Below are 21,697 nucleotides of genomic sequence, written 5' to 3' on the forward strand. Positions count from 1 at the left end.
TTCCACATATTAAAACTAAAATTTGTATAAGCTCTGGACAAAATAATAATCCTAATAAAGGATATTCACAAACATATTTAAGCATATATGAATTCTATGGAAGTTTTTTTCACTTTTAGTTTGAACAGAATATACAAAAAAAATTTTTAATGTGTGAAAATGCTCAATAATATCAAGCTAGCACAAATAGGCACTGCCCAATTTCCCATTCCTGAAGTTAACATTGTTAAGAAAGTTTATGCAAACTATAGATATTGTTTTGTGCTCCACTTTGGGAAATGTAAAAATAACTGATTGATACCGTAAGCCTATTATTACCAGATGTGTAAATTAAAATTTTCAAGCCTAAGACATCTATAGAAGTGAAAATGCAACACCAATACCAATATAGCAATACCAATGAAAATATCATACCTTTAGCCACCTGTTTATTATTCCTCTTTTCTACTCTACTCTTTCCCTCATTACCTCATTACAGATATATGTCATGGTTGTTCAGATACTCAAAGAGAAGGGAAAAGAAGGAAGAGACCCTTCTCTGAAGATTTGCTTTCTTTTGCAACTGATAGTGGAGATTCAAGTGGAGATCCTTCTTTTTTTGCTTTGGGGTTTAACATTTAAAATGTCAGGTTACTGGTTCCCATTCATTGGTTTTATCTTTGCTCGTCCAGGTAGAATTTTAATTGAGGCTCTCTAATTACAGGCTTTTCTTTCTCTATATCATATATCACACCACAAACAAAACTAGTAATAGACAGAGTGAACAGTCATCTGGGTAGAGTTTTAATATTCACTTTTACTTTTGGAACTAGGTATGAATCCTGGTTCTGCAATTTTTTAGCTATGTGTCCTTGGTCTCATTCTATAAAATTAGAGTGTTGAATTAGATAGTTTCTAAAGTTCCTTCCAATTATAAAGTAAGATTCTATAAATAGAAAAAGCAGGATAGTGATCAAAGTATTTCCCTAGGGGTTAAGCAAAACTACTAATATACTAGATCAGTTTAGTATCAGAGAGTGTAGCATCAAATAAATGATGTCTTTTTAGGTTTTTTTTTTTGTTGTTGTTTGTTTTTTTTGCACTAAGTGGTAATTTTTTTCTAATTACATATATAGTTCTCAACATTCATTTTTTAAGATTTTGAGTTTCAAATTTTTCTCCCTCCCTTCTTTCTTTCCCTCCTCCCCAAGACAGCAAGCGATCCAATATAGGGCTATACCTGTATAATCATGTAAACATTTCCATCTTAGTCATGTTGTGAAAGAAGAATCAGAATAAAAGGGAAAAAACACACAAAAAAATAAACAGAAAAGATGAAAATATATGCTTCAATCCATATTCAGTCTCCATAGTTCTCTCTCTGGATATGGATGTCATTTTACATTCCAAGTCTACTGAAATTGTCTTGGATGACTGTTTGGTTAAAGAGCTAAGTCTATCATAGTTGATTATCACACAATGCAAATGATAAGTTTTTAATGAAAAGGTAAAGATGATAGAAACACAAAATGTAAAACATCACAATTGTTTAGAATTTAGTGATTTTGTAAGGAATGGGTATCTAAAATAGTAACAAATCTGGTTATATTCCACAGGATCTTTCAAATTAAAATGTTCAATTCCATCTATAATATAGAAGATAGTGCTGCTTCAGAAGAGAAAATCCACCAACAATATAAGGGACTGACTACAACATACACAGGATGAAGACCAACAAAAAAAAGACTCCTTTATTCTACTTTTTTTCCTAATAGTATTCCTACATAGACATCTGATCATAAGATGCATAGCTGGAAGGCACCTTAGAGATTGGGATCATCTAGTATGGCCCCTTCATTATCAAGATGAAGAAACATACGTCCAGATAGGAAGTAACCTTTCTACAATACAAGTAGCAGAGTGAAGAATTGCCCTACACCACAATGTCTCACACATCCAAAAGCCTTCCCTGATCCCTGCCCCTGTACCAGTTATGACCGTTTAATCATGCACTTATTAGGTATTATAGTTGGCTGTTTATTTGTCCTATCTTCCAGTTAGACTTAACATTCTAAGAGAGAAGAACTTTTGCCAGTGTCTAACACAAAACACATGGTGAGCATTTTTAAAATGCCTTTTAAATTTGTGCTTTATAAGCTAATTAAGATCAAAATAAGAGTATGAGTATGTCCACACTACACAAAACAACAAATGACCTAGCATTAAGCATTCCATAACTCAAGTACTATAAATCTAATAAAAAATAATTAATAGATGGATACTCTCTCCACAGGGATTCATGTCAAATTCAACAAAGAAATGGAGATATAGTAAAAGTTATAATTCAGGGAGATTATTATTCAATGTAAACTAAGCTTCTAATCATCTAATTTTCTTTTTCAATTACTTTCAAATACCCTTCCAGATCTCCTGACAATTTTAAAAGACAATTATTTACAAAATACAAACATAAAAAGTACTAAAATATTCATTACAATCCTCATCATCATGTTGTCTTCTGTTTGCAAAAATGCTCTGAATTTAAGATATTGTACTCCTATAATACAAGAGCTCAAGCCTTTTAACTTTCTATAAAATATATTATCTAATAAATATCACATATAAAAAAGTACAAAATAAATAAATCCTGTTACAACATAAAGATGTTTTATTAATTTTTTAAGATATAAATTACATTTGCAGCATGTTCAGAATTTTTTGAGAAAGGATCCTATTACTGAGGGAAGTTTTCCCTGGACATTTGTCACCCTGATGTGATCTGTTTGAAAGAGGGAGAGGGAAAGGAAAGGGAAGAAAGGGGTTACATCCCATATATATATATCTCTCTCTCTATATATATATATATACATTCTCAATATTCCCAACTATATGCAATCAACAATTATTTACTGATATAAAATATGAAAATCATATGAAAATCATGCAGTAAAAGAAATACAGAAAAAAACGTGAAGTTTTATATCATAAACAAATTAATGAGGATGATAAAAAATGGGAGCAATCAATTTTGGAGAGGCTATGAAAAGACAGGCAGGCTAACATACCAATTGGTGACAGCCAATTTAGAATATGAATTTCAATTTAGAATTATACTAGAAAACCCAGCAATCCCAGTACTGGGCAGTCAAGGACAGAAACAAAAATCTGGAAAGTTCTGTACTTCTGTACAATAAGAAAGAAGCAGAACTAAAATAATAATAGAGCAATGACAATACAATACAGCTTAAATGAGATCACTAAAAGGGAAAGTAAATTTTGAGTAACTGAGAAAAACCAGTGATGGTCCCCTTAAGAAAAAATGAATGGTAAAATTTGAAGACGACCACCTAGTTTCAAAGTCTTATCTTTGGCATCTAATAATCATGAGACTTTAGGCTAATCACTCACTAAGCTTCAGTTTCCTCAGATATAAAAAAAATAAGGTGATTTAACCATAATGATTTCTAGGGTCTCTTCCAGCTATGTATGATCTTCCTTCTCAAGATAGAGAGACAGGGGCCTAATGGGATATAGAAATATTATATACCTTTTGTCTGACTTGATCACTATATTTTTGTGGCTTTTTTTTTGTTATAACATTGGGTTTAATGGGGAAGAATCCTCTTCCCCTTTCCCAAGAAATTGCTGTGAAGTAAAAGCAGATGGCATGAAATAAAACTTATTTTAAAGTAAAAAATTACTGAGCATTTACTATATGCTTAATGCTCTGAAAAGGACTTTCAAAGGAGTATAAAATGGGCTTCTAGCATCCTTCAAAAAAAAAATCTAACCTTTCTAGCCAGGGAAGTAAAATACAGGTGAAACAAAAGTAAAAACCACAAGTCCCCCAAGGATAAAAATTAAGTAAAATTAAAATAATAATGACTTTTAAGTGCCAGAGGAAAAGATGATCATGGAGGACTGGGGAAATCAAAAAAAATATGGAAATCATAAAAAAGATTCTGACTTTACAGCTGGGAGGGATCATAGAAAAATAGAAGAAAGATTATGCCTATGGAAGAAGTAGCACTTCTAGGAGAACTTGGAACTGGAAAAGATGGGTTCAGTTTTCTGCTTTTGATACCGGGCAAACTATGTGTTCATGGGCATGTTTTCATTGAGCCTCAATTTTTTCATCTATAAAATGTGGATTTCTGTAAATATTTCTGTGGATATTTCTGTAGTTTCAATCTTTTCAATCATGTGTGACTCATTGCCACTCCTTTGGAGTTTTCTTGGCAGAGACACTGGAGTGGTTTGTCATTTGCTTCTCCAGATCATTTTACAAATGAGGAAACTGAGGGAAACAAGGTAAAGTGACTTGACTAAGATCACCAGCTAGTGTCTATGGCCAGATTTGAAAGATGTCTTCCTGGCTCTATCCAGTGTACTACCTATCTGCCTTAATATTTATAGTACCTGTATCTAAGAGGGTTGTGAGTAAATCATTTTTAAAACCTTAAAAATGCTAAAATTTCAGTTATTATTAGATTTTTAGGTAGGGAAAAGAAGAGAAACTATTCAAGGTAAAGGCAAGTTGAGTGAAGGCATGGAAGTGGGAAGAATAAGCATAGTGGATTTTTGAAGGAATAAACAGACTGGACAGAGCAAATAGTTCCATAAAGATAAGCAATTAAGAAATACAGTTAAATTACCTGAATTTTGAGAAAAGTTTTTGTGAACAGAGTCTGAAAAACCTCGAGTACTTAGAGCAGACATAATGCAGGAAAGGCTTAAGAATAAATGTATCTAGAAGCAATAGGTAGCATGAGTTGGAATAAAATGAGGATAGAGTCACAGAGGTCAGCTTAGGTGATGCTGAAATATGGCTTAAGGTTAGAGAGAATTGAAAAGAAAATAGGATAATAAGATAAATATTTTAAAGGAAGAAATTAAAGAACTCCATGACTAATTAAATACAACTAAATTTAAGGTTTAATTCTATGTGAATAATTGTCACCTCAATGTAACTGACAAAAACAAAAAAAAAGTAAAAACAATGGGAAATTGGGTTGAAGGACTACTCTGTTTTGGAGGAAGAGATGATGTTTTGTCTTCTGAAATTGAGGTGACTTGGAAACATTAAGTATCCAGGTCTCCCAGGCAGCTGTATATACAAAAGACAAAACCTGATGTAAGATGACAAGACCTTGATTTGAGTCATCAATAGAAGCTGATGTCAGGAAAGGGCTTCCCTTCTGAGAAAGGGGATAGAAGAGAAACAAAGATCAGTCATTGAGTCTTGGGAATGCCTAAAATTTTTGCTGTGGGAAGAATAGGAGTGGTTATAATCAGTTTCTGTTTCTAAGCAAAGAAACAGAAAAGGCCCAGATGTAGAGTTGGAGAAAAACAGAACCAAAGGAGGAGCTTCAAGAAGGAAGAGATACCAGTGACATCCTTTCAATAGAGTTCAAAAGTTCCTGAGAGTATATTTTGAACTATTATTATTCAATTTGGAAAAAAAAAATTCAAAAAGGAAATTAGATTTAGCTCCCCCCAAAAAAATGGCTTAAGTCATTTCCTTTGCAAAAATTTTCCCACTCAATATAGAGTATGTTTTTTTAATTAGTGGGAAGCAATGGGAATGTTTATTATACATCAATCATCTCTTCTATTTATACCTGGGGACATGCTTGTCTGAGCCTCAATTTCCCTATCTATAAAAGTTCCATTTTACAATGACAAAAAACTAACAACATGGATACCACAATAGGACATTTTTTGCATATGCAAAGTGTTTCAAAATCATTTAAAATCCTATTGTTTAAAACCTACTTTTTTTATCAAAATATACAAATTGTCAAAGTGAAATTTGTAAAAGTATACATCTGGTAATGTTTCTAAATGGTATCTTAGGGACTCAAACTAATTGCTGCTGGGGAAATACATAAACTCATGGGACACTATTAGTAATGAAAAGATCTGTTCTTGAATTTACTGATGTGATAGATTTGATACCAGTAAAACTCAGTAAATACCTTACAAAAGATACATCTGATTTTGGTTTAGTTGTAGTTCTACTCTGGAAGGGTTTACCATCTTCGATATCTCCACTTAAAGTCACATGTAGCAGATCAGGAAAGGTAAATAATTTTTATTTATTTATTTATTTTTTTATCTGGTGTCAATGTTGGCAGGAACTATCCTCTAGTGTAGCATAAAATGGCTATGCAGAAAGATTTTTCCAGTTCTTTCTTTTCTTTTTCTTTTCTCTCTGTCTCTCTCCTCTCTCCCCTGTGTCTCTCTCCCCTCTCTCTCCCCTCTCTTGACTCTCTCTCTCTCTCTCTCTCTGTCTGTCTCTCTCTGTCTCTCTCTCTCTCTCTCTCTCTCTCTCCTCTCTGTCTGTCTCTGTCTCTCTTTCTCTCTCTGTCTCTCTCCCCTGTCTCTCTCTCTCTCTCCCCTCTCTGTCTCTCCCCTTTCTGTCTGTCTGTCTCTCTCTCTCTGTCTCTCTTTCCCCTCTCTGTCTCTCTCTCCTTTTTAACAATAATAGAGCTTGGTGACAGGGAGGAGAATTGGGAGAAATAAAGAAGAGTGGTCAAACAATTAGAGACAAGATCCTTAATGATAGTACAGAAACAGGTCCATGAAATCTAAGAACGAATACTTGAATTACAAAAGACTGGCTGGAGACATTCTTCTAGATGCCATCCCATGTCTCTTTAAGAGATTCTACATTACCTTTTTTTGTGAAGACTAGATAAACAAGCCTACATCCTCATTTTTCCAGATTAAAGAACACAGAAACTATATTATTTGATTCTTCCCCCCAATACCAGGACCAACAACCATCTGTTATTAAAGCCAAATCTTCTATGTCTTTGTTAACAAAGCATTATCTATTATATACAATGACCACTAATATTAAAGTAGTTTGATGCCGATGATCCAAAGTATCGATGTCCAATTTAAGTGAAAAGGCTGTTTCTGTGATTAATTTGCGAGCAGCATATGGAGTCTCCCTAAAGGACACTACAAGATGATGGCTTCTCTATGACTCTCTGCAACCCCATCCCCAGCCTTTCTGTTTTAATTAGATGCTAGAGGTAAACCTTTAGCAGGTTCAGCAGACCCTGCTTTGGACTTGGGTAGGAATAAATGAGTTTCCAAAGTACCCACAAAGATGCCACATAGACCCAATTTCTCATTTTAAGTACAGGCATTTTATCAAGAATTGACAGACCATTTAGGATAATGGGGCTAAAAACCAGTTTCCTAAGTTAGGTTCCTCTTTGAATTGAAAAGTATTTTGATTTCCAGCACTGACAATTTTACAAGCAAATTCAGAGATCATAAGGGAAATGTCTTGTTTACAGTGCTGAGAGCTTTTATGAACAAGTTAGCTGAATTAAGAAAAAACGACACAAGTCTAAATACCTGTTGATATCATGTCCTCTGCTAGCCCTCCTATTCTTTTGCTGATAGTGCTTAAATTAAGGTGGTGTAAGTAAAAAAAAAAAAAAAGGAGCTGCAACAGACACCAGCAGCCCTTTAAGAATGGAGGAGTAGGTTTTACCCATTTGCTTCTTAAGGGTTTCAACCTCTTCCCAGGGCAAGAGAACTTAAAAAAAAAAAAAAAAAAAAAAAAAAAAGGCTCAGAGCCGAAGATAACCACCCTATTGATCATTTCCTGATAATATCCTTCCTTTTTCTCAAATCTTCCCTTGTCACAGAAGTAAAAAGGAGGGAGAGATAAATGCAAGGAAAACTTTTAAGAGGAGTAAAAATACACCAGCATCAATGTTCCAGTGGGGGGAGGGGAACTATAGGATTCCCAAGCAGTTGCATAACCGGACACCCCCTGGGGCTCCTTTCCATATATACTCAGGATTCCAAGGTGTAGCCCGGCCCTAGCTGATGCCAACTGTTGCTGCCCGTAGACACACACGTATATGTATATATGCTGTTGCACCCATGTAACTAAGCTATTGCAAGTCTCTAAGTGAAGGGATGCACAGAAGGATCACCTCCGACAGCTCTACTGGAGCAAAGGGCGCGGATCAACTTAGTCCATTCCCCATCTCAGCATCTCACCACGTCACTCACTCTGGCTCCGAGCCTCAGTTTCCCCATCGGTAAAAATGAGCGGGTCGGCCTAAGGCGGTGCACACTACTTGTGTAAGGCCCAGGATATAAGGCCCTGTAGCTGTCAGGTCCATACCCTACATTTGGGGCCCTGCCTCAGTTTCCTCACTTGTAAAACGTGTAGGTAGGGCTAAGATGATGTTACTTGGCTTTTCGGACCCAAACCTGTGATCCCAAGGACTTGTCGGTGTCAGGTGCACATGCCGTATGCGCTGCCCTGCCTCAGTTTCCTCCCTTGTAAAATGGGTGGGTGGGCCTAAGGAGCGCCCCGGTCTTTCTAAGACCTCTTCTAGCCCTGAATCTCCAGGACTTGCACGCCCGCAGAAGAGTGCACGCTCCCTGGGCGCTGCTATTTGCCTTGGTTTCCCCCTTTGTAAAATGGGGAGAATAAAGGCCCCTGCCCCACAGGCCGGCGGGGGTCTCGCCTCCCCACCTCCGCCGCCCACCTCAGGCCCGACTGACCTGAGATGCCTCCCCCTATGACGACCACGTCGCACTTGCTGATCGCGTCGTCCCGACTCTTCCTGGAGGACGGGGGAGTGTTCCTAGCCGAGGACGCCATGCTCACGGTTGTGTGGCTTCCGCTGAGAGACTCGGTCTGGGGGTACGAGGGGGAAAGAGAGGTTGGGGCCGGTCGGCAAGGGTCTAGGGATGCGCTCGGCTCCGCTCGGCTCCGTTCGGCTGCGCGGTGCTGCGCGGCGCGGCGCGGCGCGGCGCGGCGGGGCTGCTCGCCTGAGGCACCCGGCGCGCCAGGGGGGGCTCGAGCGCTCCCTCCCGGCGCGGCCCGCCCCGCCTCCGCCGCTCTAGGTTTTGGCAGCTGCCGCTGCCGCCCTCCCTCGCCGCAGACCGAGCCTCAGCCTCTTCAGCGCCTTCGCCCCCTCGCGGCCTCCTGGGGCGTCTCGCGGGCCTAGATCTTATAGCCTGAGCCGGGCGGCGTCGGCGCTGAGCTCCCGCGGCTCACCACTGGCGGAGGAGGAGGAGGGGAGGGGCGTGGCGGGCGGGGGGGACGGGGTGTCAGGTAAAGCCTGCCCTGGCACAGCCGCGGTGGTGGCGGCGTCCCTATCCCGGCACGCGTGTCATAGGGAGCGGGCGGCCGGACTGGTTCACTCAGGCCCCTAAAACGCCGGACGGGCGCTGCCGCTGCTGTTACGAGTCGGCTGGAAGACCCATGGGGAAAAGCGTGGAGGAGGGGCCGGGGCTGGGGGCCGGAGCCGTGGGAAGCTTCCTTTTGGCACGCGCCACCTGCCCTCGTTACTGAGCATGCCCGGAGTCCAAGGCCGGAGCCTCTCGAAGCCCGGCAAGGGGTCGCTGGGGCTGGGGTTTCTAGGCGACGTGTTAGAGACCAGGCAGCCTTGTGGCCTGGCCGGCCATCCTGGGGAACCCCGAGGACAAACAGTCCGGGGATAAGGCCCGAAAGGGAAGAGACGCATAAAAAACCATAACCAACCTTGATCTTGACTTGACCTTTTGTCTACACAAAGAGCAGGTTCCCTTTGTGACGTCACTCGCCTAAACCTCCCCCTCCCCCCCTCCCCCGCCGGGTACTTTGCTGGGGGAAACTGATGTATCTTGGAAGCAGAACTCATCTCTAATCTCTACAACAAGGCGTAGTGCAGATGCCGAGGCTCACAAAATTGGTTCCTCCTGCCTGTCCCGGAGGCCACTTGTTCGTTTTTCAAACCCACAGATTTAACCCAACTTAATAAAAGATAGAAGTTATCAAAAAACAAACAAACAAAAAAATAAAAGTTGGAGTTGAGGGTTTAAAACGGATATTTTATTAATGGATAAAGTAAAGAACAGAAAAAAGTATAACTAGAATTTTCCATTAAGAGGGAAAAAAAAAAAAAAAACTTTCGAGAACAAGTGTCCTTAGAAGCAGTACGTGTCAGAGATAAATACCAGAGAGAAGGTATTATTAATGCAAAGATCCCCGTCAGAAGACCTGGATCCAAATCCTACTTCTTCCGCTTTACCTTTGATCCTGAGTGAGTCACTTCTCCAGAACGCAGATTTCTAAACTATGAAATGAGGGGATTATATGCCAAAATCACTCCCGTGAAATCCTTCAGAAAGTTTGGGTGGATAGAGATGGCCTTAAAGCCTGTCAAGCCCTCCTCCTGGCACCCAATCACATAACCCTAACATTTCTGCATCCGGGGCAACCCTCCAAGACTTGAACTGGTGCTGATGTGTATTGCTGGAGGATGCTGGCAACTCCTTACACTGATCAAATAAAAAATCACATTGTAAAAAAAAAAATCTTAAAAAAAAGTTTGTGATCTCAAATTGCATATTCCTTTTGATGATTCATATCACAACTTGTGCTGGGCTTTCATGTTCTTCCATCAATCTGCCAGTGTTGTGGGAACTCGGACTTCCATCTCTTCAGATGGAGAGGATATTGGACCTTAGTATCCATTCTCAGCTGTCCATCAATGATCCCTGAAAACAATTGAAACTATATACTACCTCTTACAAAATTGCTTCCGGTGATAACATTTCCCTCTTGAAGCTGAAATGTATCCCTTTTTCCCATGCTCAGAAATCCCATGATTATGCATGATGGTTCTGAATCAACAGTTAAGTGAGTTTTTTAAAAAAGGAACTTGTAAAATCAGTCAATAAACATTAGCACCCGATGTGTTTCAGGCAATGCACTAATCACTGAGGATGCAAAGAAAGCTAAAAGGCAACCTCGATTGAGGAGCTCATCTATGTCTCTTCCCAATCTATGTCTTCATGCCCAATCTGGAGTAAAGTCTACACTTGCTGCCAAAGGCCAATAAAAAAAAAAAAAATCAAATGTTTATCTCTCCATATTTTACTCTGTTCATACACTTTAAAAAGTTTAATGAAAACATTTTGATGGTAATAAAATGCAGTTTTATTTAATGGTTCTACATAGACATTACTAACCATTGATCCTATGATAATCATGTTGTATTGTTCTGGTGTCTTTTCTCCCAATAAAAAATAATTATTTTATTTTTCTTGGGTTGTTTTGTCTGTTTTCTTTCACATCTTGAGTAATATGGAATATGTTTTATATAGCTGCACATGTATAATGTTTATCAAATTGCTTGCCTCCTAAATGATGAGGAAGAGGGTGGAGGGTGGGAAAAAATGTGGAATTCAAAATTAGTTTCTAAAAATTTTAAATTGTTTTTACAGTTATCCTTTCCACATCTCAGGGGTTAGAGGCTTGACACTTCCATCATCTGGAAAATCTGTGTACAGTTTTTTGGCTCTCTCTTTGTATCAGAGAAGTTTGAATTATAAGATAAATATGTTGATAATATGCATAAGATAAATATGTCAATAATATGCAATACTGTTTCTAAATGTCATCTGCGGTTTCTCCAAAACTCCCTAAAAATTCCCATTTAATTTCTTATGTCAATCCTTAATTTATCAAAATCATGATGGGGAAAAGTCACAATGTGGAAGGGATAACTGTACATATACTTGGGGAAGAAATAATATATTTTATTTTTTTAAATGTGAGTTTTTTCTCAATTATGGTACTTTACTCCGTACTTAGCTATGAGCAAGTTATTCAATTTCTTTGAGCCTCAGTTTCTTTATCTGTTATAAGGGGACAATATGCTTGCTTTGCCTATTTTAAAGGGGTATCTAAAAGGGTATATAAAGTACTACATAGAATCCAAGAAGAGAATTAGAGGAAAGCAAATAATCAGAAATTTGTATGGAAATAGCAAAATCCTCAGAATAACTAGTCCTTACTTTTCCTTTCTTCTCTACAATTTTCTCTCTTAAGTAGTCCTTGAGTAGGTGGCAAGCAGTAGGGGTAAGCCCTACTCTCTTACTTTCCAATAGTCAAAATGGCTTTACTCTCTTATAAGTCACCAATGGTCATGTCTTTATTAATAAATCGAGTAGTCTTTCCTTAAGTTCCAATCTTCTTGACCTGTCTGAGGAATTTGATACTCTTGACTACCTTGCTCTTCTCCCAGATATTTACTCTTTCTTCTCTGGGATATATTGACACTGATCTACCTGTTTGGCCTCTCTTTATTCTTCTACTTTTTTTTTTCCTGAACACATGCCTCATATCACACCTTTACCTGTGGGTATTCCTGAAGTCTTTTGTCTTGGGTCCTCTTCTTTATAAAGTCTTTCACTTGGTGACTTCATCAGCCTCCATAGATTTAATTATTACTTCTGTTCAGATGAGCCCAAATCCATATGTATCTAGCCTTAACTTTACTTCTACAGCCCCACATCATTAGCTGCCTGTTGAGCATTACAAGCTAGGTATTTTATAGATATCTTGAACTCAATATGTCCAGGTTCATTCTGCTTATTGAAATCATCCTCTAAAGCCTAACTCAAATACCACTTTCTCCAGGTAGCCCTCTTGTCAGCAAAGATTTTCCCCTTTAGCTCTCATCTAACACTGTTTTTGCCCATATTTAAAGCTCTTAACATGTATTCTCTATACCTGTAGTATAGCCTGTTGGGCTGCAAGTTCCAATAAAGACAAATGCTATACTGTGAATTTTGTATTTCATTCTTTTCGAGAGCAAAGCTCTGCACACAATAGGCATTCAATAAATGCTTGTTGAATGAATGTATCAATGCTAATGGAAATATGCAAAGCTTCTTTGGAAGTTAGGATCCAGTGCCACAGTTGCCAACAAACTTTTTAAAGGAAAGAATAAACCTGTATTATCAGCTCATCCTCAGATGTCTCATTATGACATCAAAGTGATGCTGTCATCTTGAAGGTTTTGTCACTGGAATATAAACACTAAAAAGCCCTAACCAAAATGGACTTGTCAATAAACCATGTCTATTTTCCATCTGAGTATCAGTTTAAGTATGTTCTGAGTAACTTATCACCAGAGGATTAGGCACAAACTGAAGATACTTTTCTGATACATCAATGCATTTAAGGAACTACTTAAGGATAGAGGAGGCTGCCTTCAGAAAGTACAGGAGTAACCCTATACATGAAAATCATTCACTTTTGAAGTACTTAAAGTAAAAATCTGCATCAAACTCATTAAGAATGTAAGAAGAGACAAGAAAAACAATAACTATTCACGATTTACTAGCTAATTTTCAAATTTAACTCAGCATTAGTTTCTAAAAAGAATATGTAGAGATTATGTGAAAATGCTTTGAAAAATATAAAATGTTCTCAATAATATAGAATTTTGTTGTTTTTCAGACTAATTCAGTGAATCAGATGTGGTTTTAAACAGCTGAAAGCAAACTTCTTATCCTCTTATGATACTCATGTATTCTTTATTTGTGTATATTGGAATCTGTGAAAAAAATAATCCTTTAAAAGAAATTATTTTCCTCCATACTTCCTTTTTTCCAAATTTCTGTTATTGCTGAGGATACCACAATCTTCCCAGCCACCTAATTACCCACACCATCAACATCATCCTTTATTTTCGCTTGAATTCACACCACATTCCATTGAAAGAGTTTCATAGTTTCTGTCTTATATCTCTTATATCTCTCTCTCTCACTTAGCTACCACAGTGGTTCAAGTCCTTATCACCTATCCCCTAGACCATAGTCTTCTAATTGGTATCTCTTCTTCAAATATCTCCCTGTCAGGAACCTTCCCCAACCTTTCCCCTTGCTCTTCCCCCCTCTTGCACAAACCCAGGTCACCACGGCCCTGAGGCTGATGATTTCTGAGGAATGTCAAGACGCACAGTTCCCAGAACTGATATGGAATAGACAAAACTACGTTGTTCCACCCCGTCCTTGGGCCCCTAACCGTCTCATAATCTGCACCTGGTAAATGTTACAAAAATATTTGACTCATCTATCATGCTACCCAATCCTTATGCATACATGGCATTGCGGTTTTCTGCCTATATATTCTGTAACTGTAAGCCAATAAACGAGACATGCTTGACCATCGCTTTGAGTAGTCTCCCCTCTCTCTCTCTCTAGATCCTGTTCCCGGGCTGTCTTAGCCCCCGCAGGCTTTTGCCTTAATTTCGGTCTATGTCCTTCTTTTTTTGACCCACGTTGAAGACCTGCTGGACAGGTCAACTGGCGCCCAACGTGGAGGCTCAAAAATAGGGGCTTTGACCCGACAGAACGCTCCCCCCGCCCGTCCGGACCCCCAGAGACGATTTCGCTCCCCCAGGCTGCTGGCGTTACGGAGCTCCGTGAAACGAAAGTAAAAAGAGGTAAGTGTTCGCGTCTGTCGATATCATGGGATCTAAGCTGAGTAAGGAAGAAAATTTTGCTCCAATCCATCTTCCACTCAGCCAAAGTGATTTTTTTTAAAATAGGTCAGTCCATGTCAACCCCTTATTCAATGAGTTCTAGGAAGCTGTTACATCCAAGATCAAATCATCCTCTATTTGACATTTAAAGTTCTTCATAATCTTCATAACTCCTTCCTAACTTTTCAGTTTTTTTACATTTATTCCCTTCCACACAAATTAAAGTTAGCTTTACGCTCTTCACACAGGACACTCCATGTCTTGAATCCCTATAACTTGGATGTTATTTGCACGAATCTCTACTTCTTAGTTTTTTCTGGTTTCAGTGAAAAAAACAAAACAAAACAAAACAGTTTTTCTGTTTTTCATTCAAACCCTACTTTCTTAAGGAGATTGTTTTCAGCACCCCCAGCCTTCTATTCTGAGATTACTTTCTATCTACTTTCTATATATCTTAAATGTACCTAATTATTACATATTATCTCCCTTTAGAATGTAACCTTCTTGAGGGTTGCCATGTTTTTTTTTTTATTTCTAGTGCTTAAGACAGTGCCTGGCACCTAGTAAACATGTAATCAATGCTTGTTGACTGACAAGGAATGAATGATTAACTTTTGATTAACTATAGAGATTTCTAAAGTCAGATATAGGTCCATGGAAGAGCCCAAAGGCAGGTTAGAGTTTTTCAGTGAACCTATATTGATGATATCATTATGATCTTTAGAAGTCAAATTCTGGGATAGAATATATTGATAATTTTAAAGATTTAATACTGTTATAAAGAAAAAGAGATTGAATTAAAAGATTCAAAATTTCCTGAATTAAGTTGAAAATGAGTGTCATTTGTAAATGTCATTTGGAATTTGACCTTTCACTCAAACATGTTGCCCAAATAAATTTATTTTCCTCTTCATCAACATATAAAAGCCTATATAAGTAAAATAGTTTTTAAACTCTTTTGGGTTTAGCAAATATTTAGAGATACTACTCTAGAAAAGAAACTAAGGAAAAGCCTTCTTCTTCAATCCTTCCCATTCAACTTTTACCCTCAATAATTTGCCTGGTCTCTCCAACCCCATCCCCTTGAAAAAAATAGCATTTGAACAGTTACTCCTGTCCCCTAATTTTTGACCTTTAGGAAAATTACAACATGTCCTGTTTGTCTAGATTTACAAAAGAGGTCCAACTTGTTAAGGCTCTGAATGTCTTAACATTGTACTTCATCTTTGTGTTTTCATGACAAGGAAATAGTCAGGGTAGGTGCTTCGGGCTCTCTCTTTTGCCAATTAGATTATAGCTATTAGTTTGAGAGAAAGGGACATGTCATCTAATCTTTTGTATCTCCCTGGAGTGAAATCCCATACTGCCTGATTTATATATGTATTGTAACCATACCCCTTTTCCAAGGTAGACCCTTGCTAAATTCTTAATAGCCAAAGGATTAAATTAGAGAAGGACAAAGATGGTGAAATGTGCTGTTTAAAAAAAGGTAAATCAAGAAGTATATTTGGTACATTAGTTATGGTTGTATTATATTATACTATAAGGGGGAAGGGAGCAGAATAAGGAGCAACCATATGTGATAATTAACTTTGATAGATTTAGCTCTCCTCAACAACACAATGATCCAAGACAATTCCAATAGATTTAGGATGGAAAATACTATCTAGAACTATGGAATCTGATTGCAGATCTTATGTTTTTTTCATTTTTTATCAATATGGCTTTCACAACAAGGATAGTATTTAATGATTGTGTGTGTGTGTGTGTGTGTGTGTGTGTGTGTATGCATAATCTTTATCAGCTTGCTTGCTGTCTTAAGGAAAGGGAAAAGGAGACAAGAAAAAAGCTTTCAAACTCAAACTCTTACAAAAATAGATGTTGAAAATTATCTTCACATGTAATTGAAAAAATAAAATACTATTATTTTAGTATATTAGGGGATATAAATAAAATGCTATTATTTAGTATATTAGGGAAAAGCAAGAAAAAAAATTTAAATAAATTTTTAAAAAAACACTGGGGGGAGGCTTTCCTTCACTGCCTTCCTGTCACAAATGACAAAAAAGAAAGAAAGAATGACTTGTATTGCATGGAGTTAGGATAACCCTAGGCTTTTGCAAACTATTTTAGCAACACACAGACTCCAGCAGAGCCCACCAATCTGTAAAGGAATAACAATAATAGTAATAAGAGCTATATATCATATAGGCCTTTAAAATTGGCAGAGTATTTTATTCTCTACCTTTATTTGATCTTTAACACAACCCTGTCTTCCTGACTCTAAGTCTACCTCTCTATCTGCTACATTCTTTAGCTGCTTTGGGGAAAGGTGAATGGTACACTTGTGTTTGTCACCTAAAGACTTACTCAGCTAGGATTAGAGGGTCCTCTCCAAAGGACTCAGCTACCAGATGTATGAGTTTTGTGGCCCCAGCAATTCATGAAGATCATTTACTAACAGAGAACTGATTGTGAAATATGTTTATGGAGAAATTCCACAGAGGCTGGAGGAAGCCATATCTGGCAATTCTCTCTTCAGCACAACACTAGTAGGCCAAGTAATTCATCTAGTTTTAGAATAACAGATCTGCAGAGAGATTCAACTCACTAACTACAGAGGCATCCAGTTCCACTTTAGGCTATATCTGATTAAAAGAGTTTCCTTAGGTTAGGTTTAAGTTTGCCCCTTTATAACTTCTTTCTATAGGAATGCACGCTGGTATCATGGTCCATGTGTAACTAGTTTCCCACATTACCCTCTGTAAACAAATAGAATACATTTATTCCTTTCCATAAGAGAGCTACAATATCTTATCTCCCAATTTTTTTTCTTCTACAATTGATTGCAATAGTAGCAGCTATTTTTAATATCACATTTCGGGGTTTGCAAAGATGTGGACATACATAAATATACATAGAAATCTAGACATTATATCATCTCAAGGTACTTCATCATCTTGGGTATCTCATCTAAAATTAAAATCAGCACCTAACTATTTAGGGGAAATTTCGACCCCAATTTGTTCCAGTAAAAGATGTTCTAATTTTTTTTTCTCATTTCTCAGAACTTTATTGGAATGACATATACATATCAAGGTACCTTAATTGAATATGGAATTAAACAAAGAGAATTTCACAAATTATTTTCTTTAAGTGGCCAAATCTTCAGTCTCCTTGTTGCTTGAATAATATAAGGAATACAAGTTTCCACTGTTTTTACTTGTTAATTATCTCATCCCAAACATTTGATTCTGTAAAGCAAATTGCATTCTTTAAAAGTTCTTATCCAATACACTATCTCCAATGTATGTGCTAGGATTACATGAGATTTTTTTGAAAAATCTACATAGGGAATAATTTTATCCAACAGTTCTCTAATAACTAGCACCAAACGAATCAGAAAATATGTAGAACTATACTAACTAAAGACATTATGGAGGATGTCCTGAATGTTCTAAATTTTAAAGGAATTTTCCGTCTCTGGATACTGTCTCATAGAAAATGACTCCTTGAAGAAAAATGTTAGCAATGCAGTTCAAATCAACCACATTGCTAATAGTGGAACTGGTGGAGTAAGCAAGAACTCAGTGATTATCATGCTTGGTAAATGCTACATTTTCATCTGTCTGTCAATAAGCATTTATTAAGCACTTACTCTGTACCAGGCACTGTGCTAAGCAGTTAAAGAGTCAGGCAAAAGTTAAAGAGAAAGGCAAAAATACAATATCTGCCCTTAAAGGGGACAAATTCCATACATGCTAATAACTATATAAATAACTATAACATTATATATATATATATGTATGTGTGTGTGTGTAAATAACATAATTATAACATGCAAATAACCCTAACCAGAAATATGTAACTATAACAAATATAACTATTAACTATAACTAGCCATAACTATAACGTACAAATAACTGTAACTTATATAAAGTGCAAATGGAAGATAATCCCAGAGGGAAGATACTAGCAGTATGGGGAGTAATGAGAAGAGAACAGGAAAAAACTTCTAACAGTGGGTGAGTGGAGCCTTCGGGGAAGCCAGGGAAGCCAGGTGGCAGAACTATGGAAGAAGAGAATTTTTGGCATGGGGTCAGCCAATGAAAAATTACAGAACAGAGACAATGAGTCATCTGCAAGGAGCAGCAAGAAGGCCAAATAGGCTGAATCATTGAGCATGGGGAAGAGAGTAAAGGTAGGAAGAGCAAAGGTGTGAAGGGTTTTATATGCTGAACAAAGGATTTTATATTTGATCTTGAGGAATAGAGAACCACTATAGTTATTTTTCCCCCTGAGGCTGGGGTTAAGTGACTTGCCCAGGGTCACACAGCTAGGAAGTGTTAAGTGTCTGAAACCAGATTTGAACTCGGGGCCTCCTGACTTCGGGGCTAGTCTCTATCCACTGTACCACCTAGCTGCCCCCCCCACTATAGTTTATTGAGAGAGATTATGATGTGAGGAGTCATTGCCAAATTGAAGCTTGAATTGGAGAAGAGAGATTATGTGGTGAAGGCCTATGTGGAAATGGAGACAAGGGCATAAATGAAAAACTCATTGCTTTCCTTTACCCATTCATTCTCTCATCTTGCATGCTGCCTTTTCATTGTTTTCACCTTTTCATTTCCTTTTTAATCTCTCATTTGCCCTCACAAAGAGAAACTTTTAAAGTTCATTGTATTATCTTTTCCAATATGAAATCATTGAATTTTAACTCCGCTTTTTCATTGATTTTTATTTTAGTTTTTTCATTTTTATTAATTTTTATATCAAATGCCCATTAAGTCTCTAAGTTCTTCATAATTATGATCATAGCTTTAATAATAGATAGTATTTAAATGGTGCTAATTATATACCAGGAAATGAGCTGAGCATTTTACAAATTACAAATATTATCTCATCAGATCTTCACAACAACTCTAGGAAGTAATTACCCATTATTATCTTCAGTTTATACTTCAAACTGAGACAAATAGGCCGTAGATAGGTTAAACAGATGTACCAAGACTAAGGTCATACTATAAATCAGAAAGGCCACCTCTTTTGCAGGTTCTTGGGTGAATTTTCTTCCAGTTATAAATACATTTTTCCTTCTTTACTTGTTCTTGCCCAGGGTCATACAACTAGTAAGTATGTGAGTTGAGATTTGAATTCATGTCTTCCTGACTAGGCCCAACAGCCTATCTTTGCTGACTTCCAGTCTCATATCTCTAGTCACCTTTCATACATCTCAAATTAAATGTCAGAGTCACCTTAAATTAAATATGCCCAAAGCATGACTCATTATCCTTGCCCTTCAGCCCTACCCCGCTTTTACCTTCTCTGTACTTGAGGGCAATAACATTGGCTCACAACCTGCTGTCATCCTGATCTCCTCATCCCTCACTCTCCATATCCAAACCATGGCCAATGGCTGCCAACTTCACTTTCGCAAGCTCTCTCAAAGGCACCCTTTCTCTCCTGGGACACGGCTACCACTAGCACAGGTCTCCACCACTTCAGGCCTGATGGTTGCAGTAGTCTGTGGCTGGGTCTGCCTGCTTCCCTTATCATCTCTGCCTACTGGCTTCTTCTAAGTCCCAACTAAAATCCCATCTTTTTCAGGAAGCCTTTGGCAACTCCTCGTACTTCTAGTCTCTTCCTTCTATTTTTTCCTAATTTTTCTGGGTTTTTTTGGACATCTCTTTGCTTGTTCTCTCCTTTATTAGATTATGAATTCCTATATATATTTTTTGCTAGTATGTAGCAAAATATCTAGCACATAGTAGGCATTTAATAAATGTTCATTGACCAGTTATCTGCCAAGTCACCTATCTGCCTTTTCTTCTTTAGAAATGAGTGAATCCTTTTGGATCCCAGCTCGTGGTGGCAATCCCAAATCCAGGTTCTTCCAACACCAGCAGGCACCCCGCAGCATCCAGCCCAAGCCCCGACCTTCGTTGCCACTGTGCTGCCCAAGTTTGTTGTGTTTTTAGGTGCACAGATGTTGAAGTTGGTGCCACGCCAACTCTGCCCCCAAAATTGGTGTCTTGAGTTTTTCTTCCAAAAAGGTTGGTGATAACATCGCCAAGGGAACTGGCAATTGGAAAGGGCTAATCACAGGGAAGCTTACCATTCAGACCCAGACTGAGATTATTTTCTTCAAGATCAAAGTCCTAAAGGAACCTCCTTGGGACAGAAAGAAACAGAGAAATAGCAACACAGAGGAAACATCAGTCTTGATGAGATTATCAACATTGCTCAACAAATGAGGCAGCCATCCTTGGCAAGACAGCTTTCTGGAAACATTAAAAGGATACTTGGAACAGCCCAGTCTCTGGGCTACAATATTGATGGCAAACATCCTCATGATGTCATTGATAACATCAAGTGGTGCTATGGAATGTCCAGCAAGTTTAAAACTACAAAGGAGACTATTGCAATAAATTAACATTTGACACAAAAAAAATAAAGAAATGAGCCAAATTTCTTAAATTATGCAGGGAATACATTTTTGAAAGTAACTGTTGTGCTCAATTGTATAATGCATTATTATTTTGAAAGTCTGAAATTATTTTCCTTTGTTTTTCAGAATATATTCCAAACATTTTTCTTCCATTTCTTGGTGACAATATTTTTGGATTAGTCTTTGGTAGCATCCTGGTCAATATATCAGTTTATACTTTACCTTGTTTCAAATCCTTATAATAATAATTTTTTGTGTGATTTTCTGAAATAAGATATTTGGACTGCTTCATTGTTGTTATCATCTTTCCATGAGATCAACACTTCTTAGACTGTTTACTGAGATATGTCTTTAAGACTACTTGCTTTAGTTTTAAGAAATATTAAGCATGCTTTCATTTCAACACTTCTCCTTTGATTTTGTTCTAATAATCTTTGTTTTTTCTATTTTTGGGGGTTCCAAATTTGCCAATATCTCATTCAGTGCCTTTGGTCTTAATGAAGTCACGATTATTCCACAAAAATTTCTTAAGCATCTTCTCCAAACTGAGTACTGTGCTAAGTGCTGTTAAGACACTCCCAATGTACTAAGACTAAGGTAGGACTGTAAATTAGAGATCACTGCTTTTGCATTTTGGGGTGAGTTTTCTTTCAATTATTAATGCACCTATTCCTTTTTTCTGTTGTTTGGAACATTTTTTATTGTTTTACAGGAGAATCAGGCAAACAGAACAGAAGAAAGTCTGTTGTCTTTTTGTGTTCCCATTGGCTAAGATCCAGGGGTGAAGTCTGAGCTGTTTGGGAATTACTTTTGAGGGACATAAAGTTTGAGCCCATCCCATGTGTAAGCTTAGATCTGAGATCTTGAGCCAATTATAAGAGCAAAACAAAATTCTATATGAAACCTGAGGGAAAAGGTCATTTTCTTTAGGGAAGGGCTATAACAGCAGTGACATTTTATTTGG

The 21,697-nt window shown here is 37.6% G+C and overlaps 1 protein-coding gene and 1 long non-coding RNA gene across 3 annotated transcripts in view; one reads left to right on the forward strand and one right to left on the reverse strand.

Moving 5' to 3' along the window:
- The window catches only part of LOC141561334 (amine oxidase [flavin-containing] A-like), a 99,904-nt gene extending 90,240 nt beyond the window's left edge, over window positions 1–9,664 (reverse strand). Inside the window, exons 1-2 of one of the 2 annotated variants that reach the window (XM_074300809.1) lie at window positions 9,509–9,664; window positions 8,524–8,659 (exon numbers count right to left, since the gene is read on the reverse strand). In XM_074300809.1, coding sequence (XP_074156910.1) covers window positions 8,524–8,623 — 100 coding nt within the window. In that variant the 5' untranslated portion in view covers window positions 8,624–8,659; window positions 9,509–9,664. Of the gene's footprint in view, window positions 1–8,523; window positions 8,915–9,508 lie in introns of those variants that run through there. The other variant, XM_074300810.1, reaches the window with a different exon arrangement.
- Window positions 9,665–13,952: 4,288 nt separating this feature from the next.
- Window positions 13,953–21,006, forward strand: LOC141561335 (uncharacterized). Its single transcript, XR_012488026.1, has 2 exons — window positions 13,953–14,246; window positions 20,121–21,006. It is a non-coding gene; the product is annotated as an uncharacterized LOC141561335 (long non-coding RNA).
- Window positions 21,007–21,697: the final 691 nt, after the last annotated feature.

The sequence above is a fragment of the Sminthopsis crassicaudata genome, chromosome 3, assembly GCF_048593235.1.
Source record: "Sminthopsis crassicaudata isolate SCR6 chromosome 3, ASM4859323v1, whole genome shotgun sequence".
Classification (NCBI taxonomy): Eukaryota; Metazoa; Chordata; class Mammalia; order Dasyuromorphia; family Dasyuridae; genus Sminthopsis; species Sminthopsis crassicaudata.